Below are 19,243 nucleotides of genomic sequence, written 5' to 3'. Positions count from 1 at the left end.
CTATTGAAATTTCCTAAGGTTTCTTATTTTCAATCCCACAAAAGGATGGTTGAAAATACGAAGCCGAACATCCGGTTGAAGGACGAACATTTGGTGAATTTAGTGAGCCGTATCGAAACCTTTCAACGTAAGGTCAGTTTGGATACTTAACCACGAAATATAACTAATTAGTCAATAGCTCGAATTTTTAAATTATCTCGTAAGAGATATCTCCGATAATTTGACCTCCCTCGAAATAGAATTAATCGATAACGACAACGATAAATTAGCAACCTGTCAAGTTCAATGGACATTTTGTAGGAAATCCTAGAACATCTGGTCACGTGAAAGCGCATTTCCTCGATGCGCGTTAAACGCTTTTAACGTTGACCAACCAAGCGAGACGGATTGGCGACAACGTTTCCTGGATTCTTCTACGAGATTTCCTTCTAATTAGTTTCGCTCCCTTCTCACATTAGATTATTTCACTGGAATACTTCTAATAAGTACTTATCTAACCGACGAATCGCAATTTTAATGGTAATAACCACGAGTTAAATAAATGGCGGGAGGATCGTAGATATTGAAACTTCGAAGAAACGATCGATCAGTAAACGCGATGAGATATGTTTCGTAAGAAAGTTCTTTAGATATCTTTCTTCGACTTAGTAGAAAGTTTTACGAAAATATAGTTATGCAAATTAATTCGCATTTCTTTCGATATTAGCCTGAAACAGAAAATGATTGAATTTAACCGAATAATAAATTTCAAATTAATCAAACTGAACGAACGTTTACTATACAAATTTATTTCATTGTGATATTATACACCAGTTATATTAAAGTTTATTTTTTTATTGAGTATTCAATATTTGTTCTAATAGATCGAATGAAAATGACAAATTTTAAATAAACCGTTGCTTTCATACCAAATAGGTCAAACGAATACGTGAATCAAGTTGATACGTATCGGTTCGTAAATTTGGTCGTCACGTTTTTAACTGCACGTAAGAAATTCCGGTATACCTAACTCAACCGAGTGGCCCTCGAATTCTCGACAGGATTCATCGTCGTCGGTTTCATTGTCAGAAAGTGCCGGTTTCTACCTTTTGTGGGAACCCTATGTACGTCTATTCACAATAAAATGCCTCTTGCCAACGACTCTCGGAACCCCTCCATTAACTCCATTTCGTTCGAAGAATCCTAGCTGGAATCTGTTAGATGCTTCTAACCGTTCGATGCGTACATAATGTACATAATGTAGCTCTCGCTGAATTAAGGTCATACGGAACAAAAAGTTCACGATCATAGCAAAAAATGAACCACAAGTTGTAAGAAGCCACGAGAAATCGAGCGATCATCGGTAGAAGCTATGATCGTTTTGTTGGTATATAATGAGCGTCACTAATGATGTCTCGTAGGGGTGCTATTTCTAAATCGGTATTATAACGTTACTGTCTTCGTAATGAATTATTTTTTAATGTTAGGTTTAAATATATTACAGATTTTTGATTCTGAAATATAATTTTTTTCTTCTTTTTTTTGTGATATTTCAGTTTTCGAGTATTGTCCATGCTTCGATTTTAACACATTTATGTTAATAAATGTAACGAAGTAACGTTAAAACGCACAATGGTATATTCAAATCGACATATATATATATATATATATATATATATATATATATAATTTTGTAATAATAAATATTTTGACGTTTACGAATTAATTATTTATTTTATACAAGCATGATTAATGAAAAATATTAACTACCGTAAAACATACACGTATCCTATAATTCATCGAAGATAGATGGAAAATAAATTTGTCCTTACCAGTTTGAACTGAAACCCGTTCTATCCTTGAATATATCTCCAAGACAGCATGGAAATTACGTATTCTTTTGCTCAAGAGTCATTTCACGCTTCCTCGTTCAAAAATCTTTCCTCGAGGTTCGAACTGCAGAAAAGTACACACGTAAGTGTGTATTCGCCGGTGGTACTGGAAAGAGTTAAAATTAGTAACGGTCGAGGGACAGTTAAACGGCTCTTTGCATTAAAGTACAGTCCTCCTTATCGATTTCGTTAAGAGAAAACAACGTTCAAAAGAGAATAGATTTCTCTTTGTAAATAAATAACAATCAACAAATAATAAACGTTTCTCTAACTAATAAAAATAAAAAAAAATATTCCCATTTAACATTCCATAACAGACAATTGGTTTTGTAAATTTAAAACATTCATAAAATTCATGCGTTGATGTTTATCACACTATCATCATCATAAATCATAAAATAAATAATATCTAATCCAAGAGATACGACATGGAAATGTTTTAAATTTTATGTAAAAGAAACATTATCAAATGTTATTATATAAATGTATTGATTTATTGAATATTGACTTGGTCGATTGGTGTTAATGAAATCGATTTAAAGGAGTGTACTCGAACGTATGTCATTTGAAGAGAGAAACGATACGGTGTCTGCGTTAAAAGGCACTGAAAAGAGAAGAAGAAGAAGAAGAAGAAGAAGAAGAAGAAGAAGAAGAAAAAGTATAAGAAGAATAAGAAGTATAAGACGAAGAAGAAGAAGAAGAAGAAGTAGAAGTATAAGAAGAAGAAGAAGAAGAAGAAGATAAGAAGATGAGACTGTAATGGGCAAAGAAAGAGAGAAAGAGACAGGAGAGTCGAAACAAAGATAAAACGAGTGAATGGCGGGCAACTCTGAACACGTGAAAATAAAAAAGAAAAGAGTAGTCAGAAGAGGGAGGTTGTGGTCGAAGTAACGCCGAGGTTTTACGTGGAGTTCTCTCTTGCGCGAAGAGAAAAGGTGGGCCTTATGCAGAGGCTGCCTTCGAGCGAGCAAAGAGTCAGGACAGGATCGGATCTTGTTAGCCCTGAACTTGGCCACCGATGTCTTTTCCTCCCTGCGAACCTGCATGTAGTAGGCTCTACGACGGGTTTGGACTTACTGCGTTCGCGATCTTAACGCCGAGGTTTCAATAATCGTAAGAGTTTATGAAACAATTTCCATTATGGCAATTTCGATTGGAGTGGGAGTTCGACGTTTTTTTTTTTTATTATAAGTAAAACATTTTTATATCTTAGAAATTTATATAATTTACTACATTATATATTGTTTGCATTAGTATGTATTAGATAAAGAGAGATAGGTAGAGATAGATAGGTAGGGAGAGAGTGAGAGAGAGAGAGAGAGAGAGAGAGAGAGAGAGTTTAGAATAGAGTTTATCTTCGATCGTAATTATGTTGCGTAAATAAATTCAGAAAAGAATATTTCCGCGACTAGGAAAGATTGGCAAAAGTTGTTTAAATACCCATAAATTTTGGATGTTCGATTTCACGTAACAGTAATATTTTTCTTATATCTTTACACACGGCAAAACATGACTTTCTAAATATTATGAGAAATATTAACATAGGATAGTACCGTCTATCGAAAATAGAAATCTTTGTGGGTAGACAATTTTTCTTTTTTTTTTACTTAATCGATAAGAATAAATATTCGATTGGACGATGTTTCCGGTTGTTCGATCGGATCGAGTTAACGACGATTGAAAACTGTAGGCGAGAACTTTTGACATCGATCGATGAGAACGTAGTGAAAGTCGAAAGAGAAAGAGAAAAAGAAGCATAAACGGAGAGAGAACGCACGTGGAATCTCGTTTTGTAATTTTAATGGCAGATCCGATCTTGTTGGCCCTGAACTTGGCCGTGAGCCTTACTTCGCGTAATCCTTCGACGTAGGCGCGTCACGTTTCGAGTTCTTGCTCGATCGCTTGCCACCGGTTGAGTTCTCCTCTCAAAGTGCCTAGAACTATTGTAAGGTTCGCCCTAAGTTCTTTCTTAAGACTCTAGTCTAGTAGTTTTTAATCAGCTAAGATATATTTAATCGTTCGTAATTATTTTCATGAAGAGTAATATCTTAAAAATTTAATATTTTAAAATACACGCTAAATATTTTTATCGTACTTATTAGTTTTGATTAACGTTAAGAAATATAATTAAACAATTTAACGAAAGAATTTATTATTTATGTGTAGACAAATATTTTGACTTATTTATTTCTTTCTCTTTTTCTTTACCCTCATGATCCATTCAACAAGGAATTTTAAAGATCGATTATTTTTAAATGTAGTTTTTATCTTATTGTACAGTTAACAATGTTTGCTAATACTAGCGATGACCTCATGAAAAGAAATAAAAATTTTACGAAGCAACGCTTTCTAGAGAATATCTAATCTCTTTACATACTTTTCTATGAACTATTACTTATTTTATATATTATTCTTCTGTTGCATTTAATAACATAAATATATGTAAGAATTATGATATAGTATTGTTTTGTATAAAAAGAAAAAAAGAATTATAGAAAAAAGAAAAAAAATTATATAAAAAGGAAAACAATTATAGATAAACAAAATATATTTATGTTTATAGAATAATATAACTAATGCACGAACATTTTTTTACGTTGTATATTCTTTTATATTTGACAAATTTGTCGTGTAATCATGATATAGATTTGTATGATTTAAATGACATGGAACGAAATACAAATTTTACATTTACTTTTTCATTTATGTAACGCGAAACACATCGATTTATGTGCGTATATCGTTAGTCAGCGATCATGAGCGCGTGCGCGTTATCGAGTAATTCACTAGTTCGTATTATAAAAATAATGTCTTGTTGAAATTATAATTTTTAAAATGCTAGAATAGGAAAAACCAGTTATTTTTTATTTCCATTTTTAAATTACAAAATTGATCATTAAGATTAACATATCGCGTAAAAATATTATACATTAATTTTTGTATCATTTCTTATTATTATATTTTTTACAGATTGATTTATCTGCTTCCATGTCTTATCGATATAGATAATAGCTTCTAATGAAAAAATTCCTAGTGGTACAAAACCAAGTAGTATAAAAAATTATCTCTGATACATTCAGTTTCCTGTTTTCTGGATTAGAAAGCACGCAACTTCCGGAATCAACATCGCTCGTATCCTTTTGATATAACAAAATATGTACATCGGTAGGATGATTGTGATATTAACGATAGAGATAAATGAATGTATCGATTTTATGAAAATATATGATGTCAATTCTATATCGATGGCAAAGAAGATTCATTACTTTCTTTCTTATCTTTGTTTGCATTATTTTATTTTCTCACTACTTCTAATCAATCTTGAAAAAAATGTTTGTTCTTATCGCTATCTTGATTGATTTTCAATACAAGGATCAAGTATCCAATAAATATCGTTTGCTGTATCAATGGATTTAATTCCTATCAAACGAGAAAAAAGAAGTGTGTAAAGTAATACGGTGACTTAAAAAATAAAGTAGTAGGAACGAAAATGACTTCTCGTTATGGAATATATTTCACAATAAAACTATTAATAAAATCCGACATTAAATCAAAAAGCAACTAAAGTATCATTATTCAAGTCCACCAATATCACTATACCAACGAAATAATTATTTTTTGTTATAAAAGCGAGAATAAAATTATTAAAATAGATATTTTTCAGGACAATGTGTTTTATCCTATAATGATAGCATTGTAGTCTCTCTCTCTCTCTCTCTCTCTCTCTCTCTCTCTCTCTCTCTCTCTCTTTCTCGTTCACACATTATTTACGAGTCTTTGTGACATACGAAGGTTAATTAAAAAAAGAAGTCTTCGAATGCTTGCTGCGAACTTCACACAATGCTTTCTAGACGATCCCTCTATCCTTCGAGTTCACGCACGGAATAACCCTCATTAAGGGCGCATTTGCGGCTAATGCGAATTAGGAGGATATATTAGTCACGCTGGGAATTGCAGACGCGTGGGAGTGGAATGTTATAAATCGGAGCCCACAACAGGGGAATCGAGGAAGTTGAATATATATACTTCTTAAATAATATTTTAAACGTTTTACAATCGTCTGTGTGTATTTTATCATCAGTTTTAATATTTTAAAACAAAATAATAACATACATATATAATGTATATGTGTATGTACATATATATGTATATATATTTATTATATATACATATATACATATATACATATATATATATATATATATATACATACATACACACATACATACACATATAATTCTTATTAAGTTGATTCACACCTGTGGAAAATGCCAGTTCGACACACCTGCATGACATTGAAACAGACAGACTCGTAAAATATGCCATGACCCATGTTGGTCAGGGTGGTAAAGTAAAACCTGAAGCAACAATGAGACGATGCTTTCTCTGTCGTTGCTTTCACCTTTCTGCGGGATTCACTGAGTAGTGTTCGTTCCTTTATAGGTTAATCTGTACATAGTCATACACAGACACACACATCTAACACATATATAACAAGTGAGTCATCTAAAATTGAAATCGTTAATAACTCGATTATTTTTGAAGATAGAAGACATTTTATAAAGAATATTACATTTGATTTGAAGGATATAATAGAAGTGAAAATTATTATATAACGATTATATTCTTGTTCACGGTTACAGTTTCATGTATTTGTTATAATTGAAATGTTTTGAATTTGATCTATTTTATACATTTTCTATAAGTAAAAGAATCAAGTTTGGCATATAAAGAAATGCCAATGATGGCTATACTTTGGAAAATATGATCTTTGATCAAAAGTTTTAATTTCTAATACATCAGCTCTTTAAAAAATAGTTAAAAAACATACTATTTTTTAAAACGTCCTTTCTTTCATAAAAAGCAACTGAAATATATATATTTATATTACATATAAATATTTTTATGTTACCAGTTTTAGATGATTTACCCGATATATAGGTATATATATTTCGATGCAACAATAATTAGTAAAAATGTTGTAAATAAAAGTTTAGTCGAAGAAGAGAGTATCATCCTTTTATATAGAACCATTTATTTCATTCGAATATTCTTTACAAAAGATATACTTTTCTTTAAAATTGAATAAAGATGATCTACTGATTGGTATACGTCAATTTTTCTGAACATAATGAAATTTCAATTTAATTAATACGATTAACTGACTATCTGAGCTTTGTAAGTATGTAATATAGACAAACAATTTTTTATATACGAATTTCATTATTATTCGCAAGACAAGGAACTTTGGAGAATTGATTTGAATGATGAATATAAAAAGCAACGAGGACAAACTGACGAATAAATTTTTGCTTTTATTTTACTATATCGACGCACTGCTATGTCTTCCACACATACATATTTATCTTGCTAGAATAATAAAATGCATCACACTTATGGATGTACGATTATACCATGGTAATACGAAATTAAAATTTATAAGGATAAGCGAAAAGCAGACCTATGTCTTTCTTACGAGAAAGCTTGTGGAGATGAAAAAACTTATCGAGAAGTTACGATTGCCATAATATTGTAAAACTTTTCTTTATATTGTTCAGCTTCCACGTATTTTTCTAACAACTGTAATACTAAATTTCACAATTTCCATTCTTTTCATTATCTTTAATTTATTTTATCTTGCACATGCAATTGTTATAACCTTGACAATTTTCCAGTTACGTTGCGTTATAACGATGATACTTCGTAATAGATATATTGCTATCTACTCTTGTTTTGAAACTATCGACATAGCGATAGGACATTTTTCATCAGCCGCGAGATACAAACCATTCAAATACTATCTTATCGATATCAAAGTAAGCTTTGTGCACTGATTGCAATTTACCTGTATTTGTTATAACGTTGGTAGAAAATTAATTATAATTTTCTACATTCGGAAACATACTATATAAATATATAAATATATAAATATACATATATGTATATGACACACACATGTTTATATTTATGTATATACACACATATATACACACATATACGTCATATACATATAATTAATGAAAAGAAAAATGTTCAACTTGCGATAAAAATAATTATTAAATTTCAAATTCATACCAATAGTTTCATTAGGTTCAATCATTTTAGGTTTAAAATAGTAAACTAAGAAAAAAAAGAAAGTAATCATCGAATATGGGATTCAATAACCGTTGGAGTACTTCCATAAATACCAAAATTTCCTAAGTATCAATAGGTATTTTCGTGTTGTATCTGACACACTTTTGCACACTGATTAATGAAGTATTTGCAAGGTAAATCGACGAAACAGTGCGACCATCACGAAGCGAATGCAGATCGGTGATCGTAACGACAACTTCCGTTGGTTGAAAACGTTTCGTTCGTTGGTTTGGCTCGTTGCACGATACAGATTAGGGTCATCGATAAATCCTTTTCGAAGGTTTGTTGTTTGTAACAGGTTTCGATGTTAAAACCGTGCACATTATCTTGGCCTTTAGCGAAATGTATCGTATCGAACGATGATTACCTAAACTTACCATAATCTATGTAAACGTAAGTACAAGTATGAGTCACGAATTTGATAAATTTTTTAATGAGTTTTCATATTTGTTCGTTTTTTATTATTAAGATGTATCATAGTTATTTGTTTGGAAAAAAAATTAAATTAAAACAACTTTTATAGTCTTTGTAATCTATATTACAATAACATCGTGAACAGAAAATGATAATGCTGATTATTAGTTACAGCGTAGATTATAAAACCTTTTGTATCGCATTGTATCACGTTTGATTCAAGCGTACCAACATACCATTGTTTAAAATGTTCGATGAAGGATCATCTTGAATGATTCATTGTATTCGAATGTCGATGCTAGTTGATTGCATATGATCAAAATTCGACGATTCTAATTACGAACGTTTGTTTCTTTTGCAATGTTTTCTTTTTTTTCTTTCTTTCCTTCCTTACAAATGTTTTTCAACATTTTTTGAAACGAAGTAATCTGCACCACAAGTAAAAGTGCTAATGACACCTAGTCATCCCCCACGATCATTGTTATTCCTTTGCTTCATCGTTGAAAGCGAATACTTTCACGCACTGACGACGCAATAGACCCCCATCTTTCTCGCATATCTTTCCCTCTATTTTCAACGTATGTAAATTATGATTTATTCTATAACTATCCTCCCTAGAATTTCTACCATGTTCGTTACTAAAAAAGGAAATTTATGGAAGATCGATAAAATAAATAGTACAAGAACCTGGATTAAGCCAATGGTACTAATTTTTAAAATGTAATTTTGAAATCGTAGTTACAAATGAAGATTAGAGTCGTCATTTTTGTAATTTCTTTTTCGCAATTTTATCCCTATAATTGATTCCGTCGAACAATAAGAAGTACATATATGTACTTACATCAAAAATTACTAATTTTATTGATAATTGTACTAATGACGAATGATTTTTCATATTAGCAAAAAGAAAAATGGTATCGATCCTATCATCGATCGTGCATAAGTTTCGAAGAAGAACGGCAATACGATAGATAATATTCGATATCTTATCGATATGAGCATGGTGGTTGGTTTAACGGACAAGCGGAAAAGCGGAATGATAAAGTTTTTCCAAAGGAGTCTTTTTAATCACGACTCATCGAGGAAAACGATATCGATTGGCGGTCTCTATCAAGATAAACCGTAATGTTAGGCCAATTGATCGAAGAGAAGAAGCGATAAGGATTAATGAAATATGCTTGTTCTCTCGGAGTTTCACGTCAGTCGAAGAGAAGCGTTTAAACTTATTACGTGAAAGTCCGGAAAAAATTCGTACGACATGTCACAAAGACGATCTAACACGCAAATTGCGTTGTGTATTTTCTTCACGGGTTTATTTCTCGGATCAATCGAATTTGGTAAACGTTCATGTATTTTAATCACTTTTAACATTGTTCGTTTAAATTTACTTTTAAGAAAAAGAAGAGAAAATGAATGATTTTCTATTTGGTGATCAAAGAACAGATGTTTATTCGAATAAGTTATAATTCTTTCTCTCTTTCTTGTCTCCATTAGGTCAGGGATTAAAGTGTTACGAGTGTTCTTCACTAAACGATACTAGTTGTGCCAATCCCTCGTCGTCGCATATCAAAGATTGTTTAGCTGAAAGTGGAATAACTTCAAGTACACAAACATCAACTACAAGTTCAACTACAAATTCAACATCACCAAATACACCTGAAGGGGAGGAAAAACGTATGTCTAATGTTATTGTGTTTATACATATATATATATATATATATATATATATATATATATATATATAAAGTTATATTATACTGTTATTAGATTCAAGAAATTCTGATATAAATAACTATTTATTTTGGATAATAATTTATAATTTTTCTTATACTTCCTTGATAATTTTGTACTCATTGTATTTGAAAATTATTAATATTATTATATGTTCACATGTAGCACCAATTAATCCAAATCCCATTACGTATGCTGAAGAGAATACATTTTCATGCTTTACTGGACATTTTACTCTACAAAATGGTAAGCAACATGTATATATAAATTATTTTTAATATCCATACGAATTGATATGATTATTAAAATCTCGATATTATTAAAAAATCCCTTATATTTTTTCGTTTCATAATACATATTTATCATAAAGTATATTTGCTTATTTAGACATTCTAATACGAATTTTTATTTATTATGTTATAGGAACTATGGTTGAGAATATAATAATACGAGGATGTACTCCAACAACTTTCAGTTGTTTAGATGAAGGTATAATAAATGTAGATAAAGAGATAAGAAGTTGTAATATAGAATTCTGTCAAACTGATCAATGCAATTCTTCGGATATGGTAAAGATGGGAATGATATCATTACTTTTACCATTAATTACAATTTTATTGCGTATAAGATAGAGAAGATTGTATTATCATGTTAATTATGACTATAATATAATCCGTTAATCGTATTTTTAAATAAATAAGGTAATAAAGGTACTAATTGAAAAATATTAAAGCCATTATAGTCATATTTCGAGAATAAATTTGTTTTTTCAAAATTTAAAATTGTAAGAATTTTCATTTTGGTTAAAATGAAAATCATTTTGATAATGATTACATAGAAGGAATAAATTATGTATTAATTATTGAAAATCCTTTATGTATTCTAACTTTAATAAACAATTTCCATGAAACGTCAAATCGTATATGCAGGATAGTACGAAGATTTGAGATTAATTCGAATGTTTCAACAAAGTGAAAAATTTTCTCTGCACATTCAAGAACGGTAGACCCATTTGCGCGATCACGGTACAATGACCATTTACCGAGGGGCGTCGTGTATTCTTCATGGTACAGCAATCATGACACCAACACGGAACAGTTATACGTCGTGTATACTTCCAATTGTATAGGTATATCAACTTAGAAATGTCATGTTTCTAAACCTGTATTAGAAACAAATCCGTTAGCACGTCTCACATAAATATAGATACATTTCGAAGTTTAAAATAAAAAAATGGATAGATAAAGCAAGTTCTATATATATTAATTCGAATATAATTGTCGTTGTGCCTTTGAAAAATCGATAATGACAAATTAAGCAATACAATTCCATTATTATTATATCGAGACTGATATTAGATACAACAAAAATTACAACAACGATATGTCTCAAATGATATGTATGCGATAATAAAAGGAAATACATTAGTTTTTATCATTTTATGCGCCCAGTGAGAACGATTTGCGGGATAAACGAAGATTGGTGTACGACTTTCTCGGCCGCTGTGCACTTTGTGCGTTCTTCAACGTCCGTCAAAAGCACAACTAACGTAAGTTTACGCGGAATCGCGTTACGCTTACGCGGATAATGCTATAGAGTTATGTAAAACTGGGCCGCGATGCTGTGGGAAATTCTTCGAGCATCTGCCAACGGCAGCGGACCAAACCCTACCTCCTCTCTCTCTCTCTCTCTCTCTCTCTCTCTCTCTCTCTATCTATCTATCTATCTCTTTCCAGTTTGCTTCCGGGTACCGCGATCTACCGGGAATTCTCGTGCTCCCTTCATAAATTTTCTGAGTAAGTATCAGGAATACGTCACTCGAAATATCTGAGAACGAATTTTTCGAAGGTACGATCGGAAATTTTTCTCAACTTAAAAAGTTATCTAGGAGGAAATAAAATGGTATAAAAAATTAACAGATAGATAGCTATATATAGATCAATTATTTTTATCCTCTTCCGTTTATTAAAAATTATAGGTAATTCGTTTGCAAGTTCGAAACTTTTAGTCGATACAGCTTTCCAATTAATTTTCGCGGTTCGCCGGTGAACTATTTGGAGGAAGTTATTAATTTTGCTTGCAATATACCGATTGCTGGTGAATACGCGTATTAACGTTGTATTATAGAAGCTTTATATAAAAGTTCATATTTCGTTAGTAACGATACTCGACTACGTTTAGATTATTGGTAGATAGACGTAAGCACAATTCTCTCGTGTGATCAACGTTACCGATATGAACGAAAATCTCGTTTGCTTCTTTCTCATGTATTTTAAAATTCAATTAATAGATCACGTTGTTAAAAATTACGATAAATAATTAATCATATATTTTATGGTCGTTTATCGATAGCATTAGAATTATTTCTAAAGTCCATGAAGAATGGATTATCGACTTAATTATATAAAATTCCAAATATCTGCTCGTTAATGAAAGATTTAAAATGACTATCATCCACAAAAATTTTTCGGGATCTATATAAATATGTATATAACAAAAAAAAACATTCCAAAAGAATATCATTCTCATTTTACAAGTAGATACGTAGAAACTACGGTTTACATTAATTTATTTATTGGACGTTTCGTTGAACGAGACGCACATACGTGCATCGTATACTATCCGAATATTATACTATATCCAATATCTACTTCCAGATTTTCATAAGCCGTCCTATGAAGCGGTAAACAAAATTCGATTATGTCAAACCTCGTAAACTTCCAATATTATGGATGAGAAAGCAACGTTCTCGTAATTTGTCAGGGTAGTACCGTTCGCATCTTCCCTCTGGCGTATCTCTTCTTGCACTTTTTCTACAATTTCCAATAAATTAAAAATATTGTCGTTTGAAAAAATTGCGAATGAATGGTAATCGATAAAAATTGTATCTACAAATTTTTCTTCAATTCAACGTGATTTTCTGTTTTATCCATGTCTTTTCCTTCAAAAAACTAACAAAGAAAAAATAAATAAAAACGATATACAATTTCTAATAAATTCAAAATACTTTGTTATTTGAAAAACTTGCGAATGAATGGTAATCGATAAAAGTTGTATCTACAGATTTTTCTTCAATTCAATGTGATTTTCTGTTTTATCCATGTCTTTTCCTTCAAGAAAATAACGAAGAAAAAATAAATAAAAATGATATATATATATATAAATATATATACAAATGGAACGTGAAAGCTAACGCGAGATTTCTATAACGCTTCAGACACGAATTAGACGAAACTCTTGAACGAATTTTCCGTATAAATCGCTAGCGAAGGGACAAAGTCCGTTTGCAGCGAAACTCTCGTCCATCGGTTTGCAGTCACGGCATGTAAAGTGCAAATACGCGGATACACCGACAAGGAGACGTGTTACCGTCCTTTCTTTCGTTCCGCCTGGTAAACAAGAGCTTCCACCGGGATGACTCTTATCCTCTCGTTAGCTCCATTCACGTTTCTTTCGTTTCTCTTCTACGAAGGAAGAAAGGAAGAAAGGAAGAAAAAAAGAAAGAAAGAAAGAAAGAAAGAAAGAAAAAAGTAGAAATTGCCTCAATTCGAACTGCGTCGGTAATGGCTTCCTACTTTCCGTGATAAATCATTCGATCGAGCATTCAGATCTATCGAAGATTTAATTTTTATTTTACTCTTTTTATTTAAAGATTTGAAAGAAATGTCTGAAAAATACACAATAAGAAGAGATTTGAATGAAGATTTATCTCATGATTATTTAACAATTTCAATATTATATTGGATTAAAATACGTTACTTTTATTTCTTAAGTTTTACAAAGTACGTATCTAATGTATCGAACTCTTTAGGATATTTCATTCGATTACGAATCTCTGTACAAAAGTTATCTCTTCGAAGTTTCAAAATATCAATATTTCAGTCAAAAAAATTATCTGTTGTATCAGATAGCGTAAAAGAATAGGGGAATGATTACAAATTGTATACTGTATCTTCGATCTTCCATGAATCCTGTTTTATGAAAAGAAATAAAAAAGAGAGAAAAAGGAAATAGAAAAAAGATGTCGAAAAGGATCGATCGAATTTTTCTCGAGATGACGTACGTCCTCGTAGAGGTTGATAGTTCTTTCCTACATTTCCCACTCGAGCGTGCGCGTTTCGAATTTCGAAGCGTAACAGAGCGCGGGAGGCTCGACTAAACGAGTCAACGCTTCGTGGCGCTTCAGTCGATGGTCATCCTCCGTAAGTGACGGGTCGTTTCGTTTTCTTGTCTCTCTTCCTCCCGATAGTTGTCCCTTTTTTAACTTTTCATTTCGCAGGACATTTTATCAAGGATCATCCTGAACGAGAAAACCTTCCCTCGAAAGTTTATCTCGCGTACACGTGACTCTGATCGAAAACGAGTAAGAAATAAATAAAAAAAAAAAAAAAAATAAATAAATATTAGTGTCGAGTCCCAGTGTTTTAATTACAGTGTTGATTATGATGCGCGATCGACGACTTTAATTTTTCTATAGTTACATCCTGTCACGAGTCAAACTTCACGGGAATTTTGCGGCTGGATTATGAACGTGAGTATTTAAGCTATCTCATTTTTTTTCCTCTTTTCGTACTTAGGATATGAAGTATGCTTACGTAAGTTTTTAAGGAAAAAGGAAATTAATTTCACATTATTTCAATTCGATAATACTCCTATGAAGTTCCTAATACGTTATCTCGGTCACTGGAAAAAGAAAAAAAAAAAACCAAGAAAATTGTTTAACTGATATTTGCGATATCGCAACGAAACATTCACTTTCGAAGAAATTGTTCGTATAAAGTTCGTAACAATTTTCAATAGACAATTATCAATATTCCTATGAGTTAAAATTTTTATTTCTATAAATAGATATCTACGGGTATGATATAACATCGAGAAAAAGTACATAAATCATTCTATATATGCATTTTATATACGCATACAAATTTTAAGTCATTAAAAATTATTATCAACTTTCCCAACAATCATCGATTAAATTTAAGAAAAGCGAAGAGGTGTGGAAACATTAACATCTTGTCGAATTATGTCTACATTGAATTCATTTGTCTAAGAAAGAGAAAGGAAATGAACTGAGGAGAAGACTAAACCACAAACGGAAGACACGAATTTCAAAAGTAACCGGACGAGATCATTTCCAAGGTACAATTCTTTCGGGCTTTTAGCAGAAGAAAAAACGTTTCGCGATGGAAGACGAGACTCGTTCTTTCGCTTTGAGGAAACTAGTGTACGTACGTCTCACGGTACACTTATAACAAAATACATGCTATTTCCATGGCGGGAAAATATCGTGTGAAATCGTAATGAGACAACTATGTGGAATGCTTGATAGCTAATAAATCTCATGTTTTTTGTTACGTGATATAAAATTGATAAATCAAAAAAAAAAAATCGAAAAAGAGATCAAACGTAGATAAAACTTCATGAAAGACGTAAAAAATTTATTTCTTCTTATCGCTAATTATATGATCGAAATTATTCTACTACGAATTATTGCAGATGATTACTAACTATTTTTTTAATATAATTAGATATGAACATAAGAAAATCATCAGTGTATCAGATATTTATCTAAAATCTTTAGAACACTCGAAACTTTTGACGAGTGGATTTTTAATGAATTCGAGTATTATTTCGAGTCAGTTTCTTTGGCGATAGTGCGAACAATACCATGTCCACAATGCTAAACATGAAATGAACAAGAGTTTGTAACAACGAAGAAGAGGAAGAAGATTGAAGATAAAGTTATTTCGAGAGAATATCTCGTATAGAAGTTCCAAGACAGTTTCCATTTCCATTCTACGATGTATATAGGTGGAAAACTTCTTGTATCGATAGTTTGAAATACTCGCAAGTACCTTCGCAAGTTCTCTTACTTCGAATTAGTCTTGGCATTTTACGGAACCGAGAGTTACCGGAGACTTCGAAGTCCATAGCGTTTACTGAAAATCGAAGATTTCTGCTTCGTCGAGCTCATTAGACGCATAGACGCAAGAATTCGCGTATCCATTTACTATTTACTAATGAGGATTACAAAGAGTTCGTTTTACCGGTAAAACAACGTCATCCGAGCGCGTCGATATGTAAGTACTTACTTATTTACTCGCACGCGTCGCATGGACAAACACGAATATAGTCGTACCTTTTAAAAAGAAAAGGAAAGAGAATTGAACTCGTTTACTTTCCTCTCTTTTTACTCTAGTCATTTTCTTCGAATTCTGTAGACCGAAATAATCATCTCGAGTAGACTGCACTTTTACGATAATTTGTAATACGAACAGAGGACTTTCTCTCTCTCTCTCTCTTTTTCTCTTTCTTACTGTTTCAATATCTCTCCTATTTTTTATATTTTCATTCTTCTTCTCATTGTCTAATCTTCTGATTTTCGTTTTGTTATTCCCACATACGAGAAAACGGATATCCTGGATAACCCGTGCGAACTATCCGAAAGAAAGTTTTCCGTGGAAAGTACTTCCTCGTGCTGTGGCAGCAACGTGCAATGTTCCTGATTCTTAAAGCTTCTCACGTTACGATATTTCTCGCGAGCTTCTTCGCGATTATTATAATGGACATCGAAGAATCCGTAAGGCGTTTAAGAGTAAGTCTCGAATACATTTTCTCGTGTAATTTTCAAATCGTTGCGATAAAAGTCGCAGATGAAAGGGACTTTCGTAATATTTAAAAATTCTCTCGGACCTTTCTCGTATTCGTTGTTTCCTTTTCCTTTCTTGTTTTTCTTTTTTCCTTTTTTTCTTTTTTCTTCGCAATACACCGTAATTATTTCCAATGCGAAACGGTTACCACGACGATTTCGTAACTCAACGCGATCGACATATTTGTTTCTTTTTTCTTCTTTTCTTCCTTTTCTTTTTCTTTTCTTTCCTATCAGGAAAAAGGTAGTTCGACTGTGGTCATATTAAGACAAGAGTCGTTAAACAATCTGGAACACGAGTGTCACGGTGCTTCGTATTATTATCAAAGCAATTCGTCCGTCGTAATTACGAGTGTCTGGTGAAAAACTGACTAAGTCGGCCAATCGAAATAAAGAAAAAATATAGAGGATAGAAAGATATCCCTAACCACGGGATACAAAACAAACATTTCTTTTCTTTTTCGCCGATTCTCATTTCACGATTGTGCCACATTCTATGATAGCATTGAATTATTTGATCGATTGGAACACGCAAGTAGCAACTCGTGACATTCCTCACATGATAATTAATTTTCTCGGCCGATTCTCACGAGAGTCGACCGACCGAAGATGGAGACGCTTATGTTTTTTGTTTAAGTGAATTTGTATACGACAATGTAACTTGAAATTGCTCGAACATTTCGAATTTTTATCAAAATGAAAGTTATTTATGAACTCACAGATACCGACTTTATCACCTTTACGACATTACAAAGGATGACGGATTTAAGATCAAACTTCCTCTTTTAAAATCAACGATTTCTCGATATAACTCGATAAAAATTCTCTTGTTTTTTTTGTTTCTTTTTTTTTCATTGCACAACTTACTAAAGAAAACAATTCATTGACAATGTGATCTAGAGTAGAAATCAATTTTGTTCGATTATAAATAGTAATAATAATAATATTAATAATAATAATAATAATAATAATAATAATGATAATAATAAATAATAAAAATAATAGAACAACGTTAAATATCGATTTAATTTATGATCATTGAATCGAGGTTTTCGAAGATGATATTTATCGTATCGATCGCACGAACAAGCGTTCAAAGCTTCAGGCAAGTGACCTAATCGATGGACATCTATATCCGGAGAGCGTGCGCACACATGATTGTATATACAGTCATAGTTAAGAGGGGAAAAGAAATAAAAAGATTAAAAAGAATAGACACGCGAAACCGCGATGCCGATAAGCCGTACGCACGACACACATGGAAATTAGATTAGTGTGTCACGTATACACACCTGCTAGCATGACCGGAATCGAATTGGTTTGTTTGCAAATTTTCTTCTATATCTTTTTATCTCTTGTCTCTTTCGATTAATTATGTCCTTCCTTTTTTTTTTTTTATCGAAACTATGAACGAATTTTCTCTTGCGAAATGTTTATTTTGTTTATCACTACATTAAACTTATCGTCCATCGACTGTTACAACGAACTCGAAACGATGGAAAGATACTATACATGGATAAGAAATATACTAAGAAGATAAAAAGATAATTCTTGACCGATCTTACCGTATTAGATATGAATTCTTTTTGATGAAGTATATTATCATTATCGTGGATCATAAAGCACATCTCTGATTTACATACTCCTTTCGATATTAGAGAGTATAACCATGTAACAAACGCCATTCCAGGCAGGAACTGCGCCGATTAACTATAGTCGAGATTCGTCGCGATTTTCCAGGAAACGATTCGGTAAGGAAAACGCCGGTACGTTTCATTAACGAACGCCGAGGATAATCGTGCTAATTATCGTCCATTCGTTTGCGAACTAACGATGAAAGGAAAAGGATAAGTAACGCGATCAAATCCACGCTTCGTCGACGTTTCTTCTCGAGTAATTGTAAGAAAATAAAAATTGAATCTTTTTTCATTTTTTTTTTCACAATGTTTTCTTCCGATTTCACATTACTAGATAGATATACTTTAAAATCGATTTAAAGTTTAAATCAAATAATGAAAATTATACGGAAGATAACAAAACACGTGCCAGACATTTTTATTAATTATATAGTTACGACGTTGTCCTGCTGATAAAGGGTAGGATATACGATGGAAGTAGATGCTTTACAAACAGAGGCGCGTCGCGATCATCCATCTCGACGTTAAGAAACAGTGATGTCATCTCGGTGATGCGTCGTGCAAACAGTCTCGTGGAATATACGTCATAGCGTAATACTAATATTGACGAAGCTTATAATGCCCCTCTTTGATATTTCGAGATATTAATTGATAATGTTAGACGGAAAACAGTGGACACAAATTGGACGTATAGTTTCGATTTTTCGAGATAATCCATTCAAATAAATGCCATATTATTCATTACACTTTTATACGAACATTTCTAATACTATGTACTTTAAAATATTATTCGAGTATTCTATACG

The 19,243-nt window shown here is 31.9% G+C and overlaps 2 protein-coding genes across 6 annotated transcripts in view; both read left to right on the top strand.

Moving 5' to 3' along the window:
* The first annotated feature begins 9,588 nt into the window (after window positions 1-9,588).
* On the top strand, window positions 9,589-11,578 carry LOC127065209 (uncharacterized). The gene is made up of 4 exons (XM_050997256.1): window positions 9,589-9,757; window positions 9,915-10,094; window positions 10,317-10,397; window positions 10,575-11,578. Exons 1-4 carry the CDS (start codon window positions 9,679-9,681, stop codon window positions 10,781-10,783), a joined length of 549 nt encoding a protein of 182 aa, XP_050853213.1. The 5' UTR covers window positions 9,589-9,678; the 3' UTR covers window positions 10,784-11,578.
* A 2,751-nt stretch (window positions 11,579-14,329) lies between these two features.
* LOC127065177 (uncharacterized) overlaps window positions 14,330-19,243 on the top strand; it is a 44,647-nt gene continuing 39,733 nt past the window's right edge. For 2 of the 5 annotated variants that reach the window (XM_050997199.1, XM_050997219.1), the window contains exon 1: window positions 14,330-14,682. In XM_050997199.1, coding sequence (XP_050853156.1) covers window positions 14,677-14,682 — 6 coding nt within the window. In that variant the 5' untranslated portion in view covers window positions 14,330-14,676. Of the gene's footprint in view, window positions 14,683-14,836; window positions 16,747-19,243 lie in introns of those variants that run through there. The other 3 variants (XM_050997196.1, XM_050997210.1, XM_050997188.1) reach the window with 3 other exon arrangements.

The sequence above is a fragment of the Vespula vulgaris genome, chromosome 1, assembly GCF_905475345.1.
Source record: "Vespula vulgaris chromosome 1, iyVesVulg1.1, whole genome shotgun sequence".
NCBI classification, from domain to species: domain Eukaryota; kingdom Metazoa; phylum Arthropoda; class Insecta; order Hymenoptera; family Vespidae; genus Vespula; species Vespula vulgaris.
The sequence above is the reverse complement of the archived record's forward strand: the minus strand, read 5'-3'. Positions and strand labels throughout refer to the sequence as shown.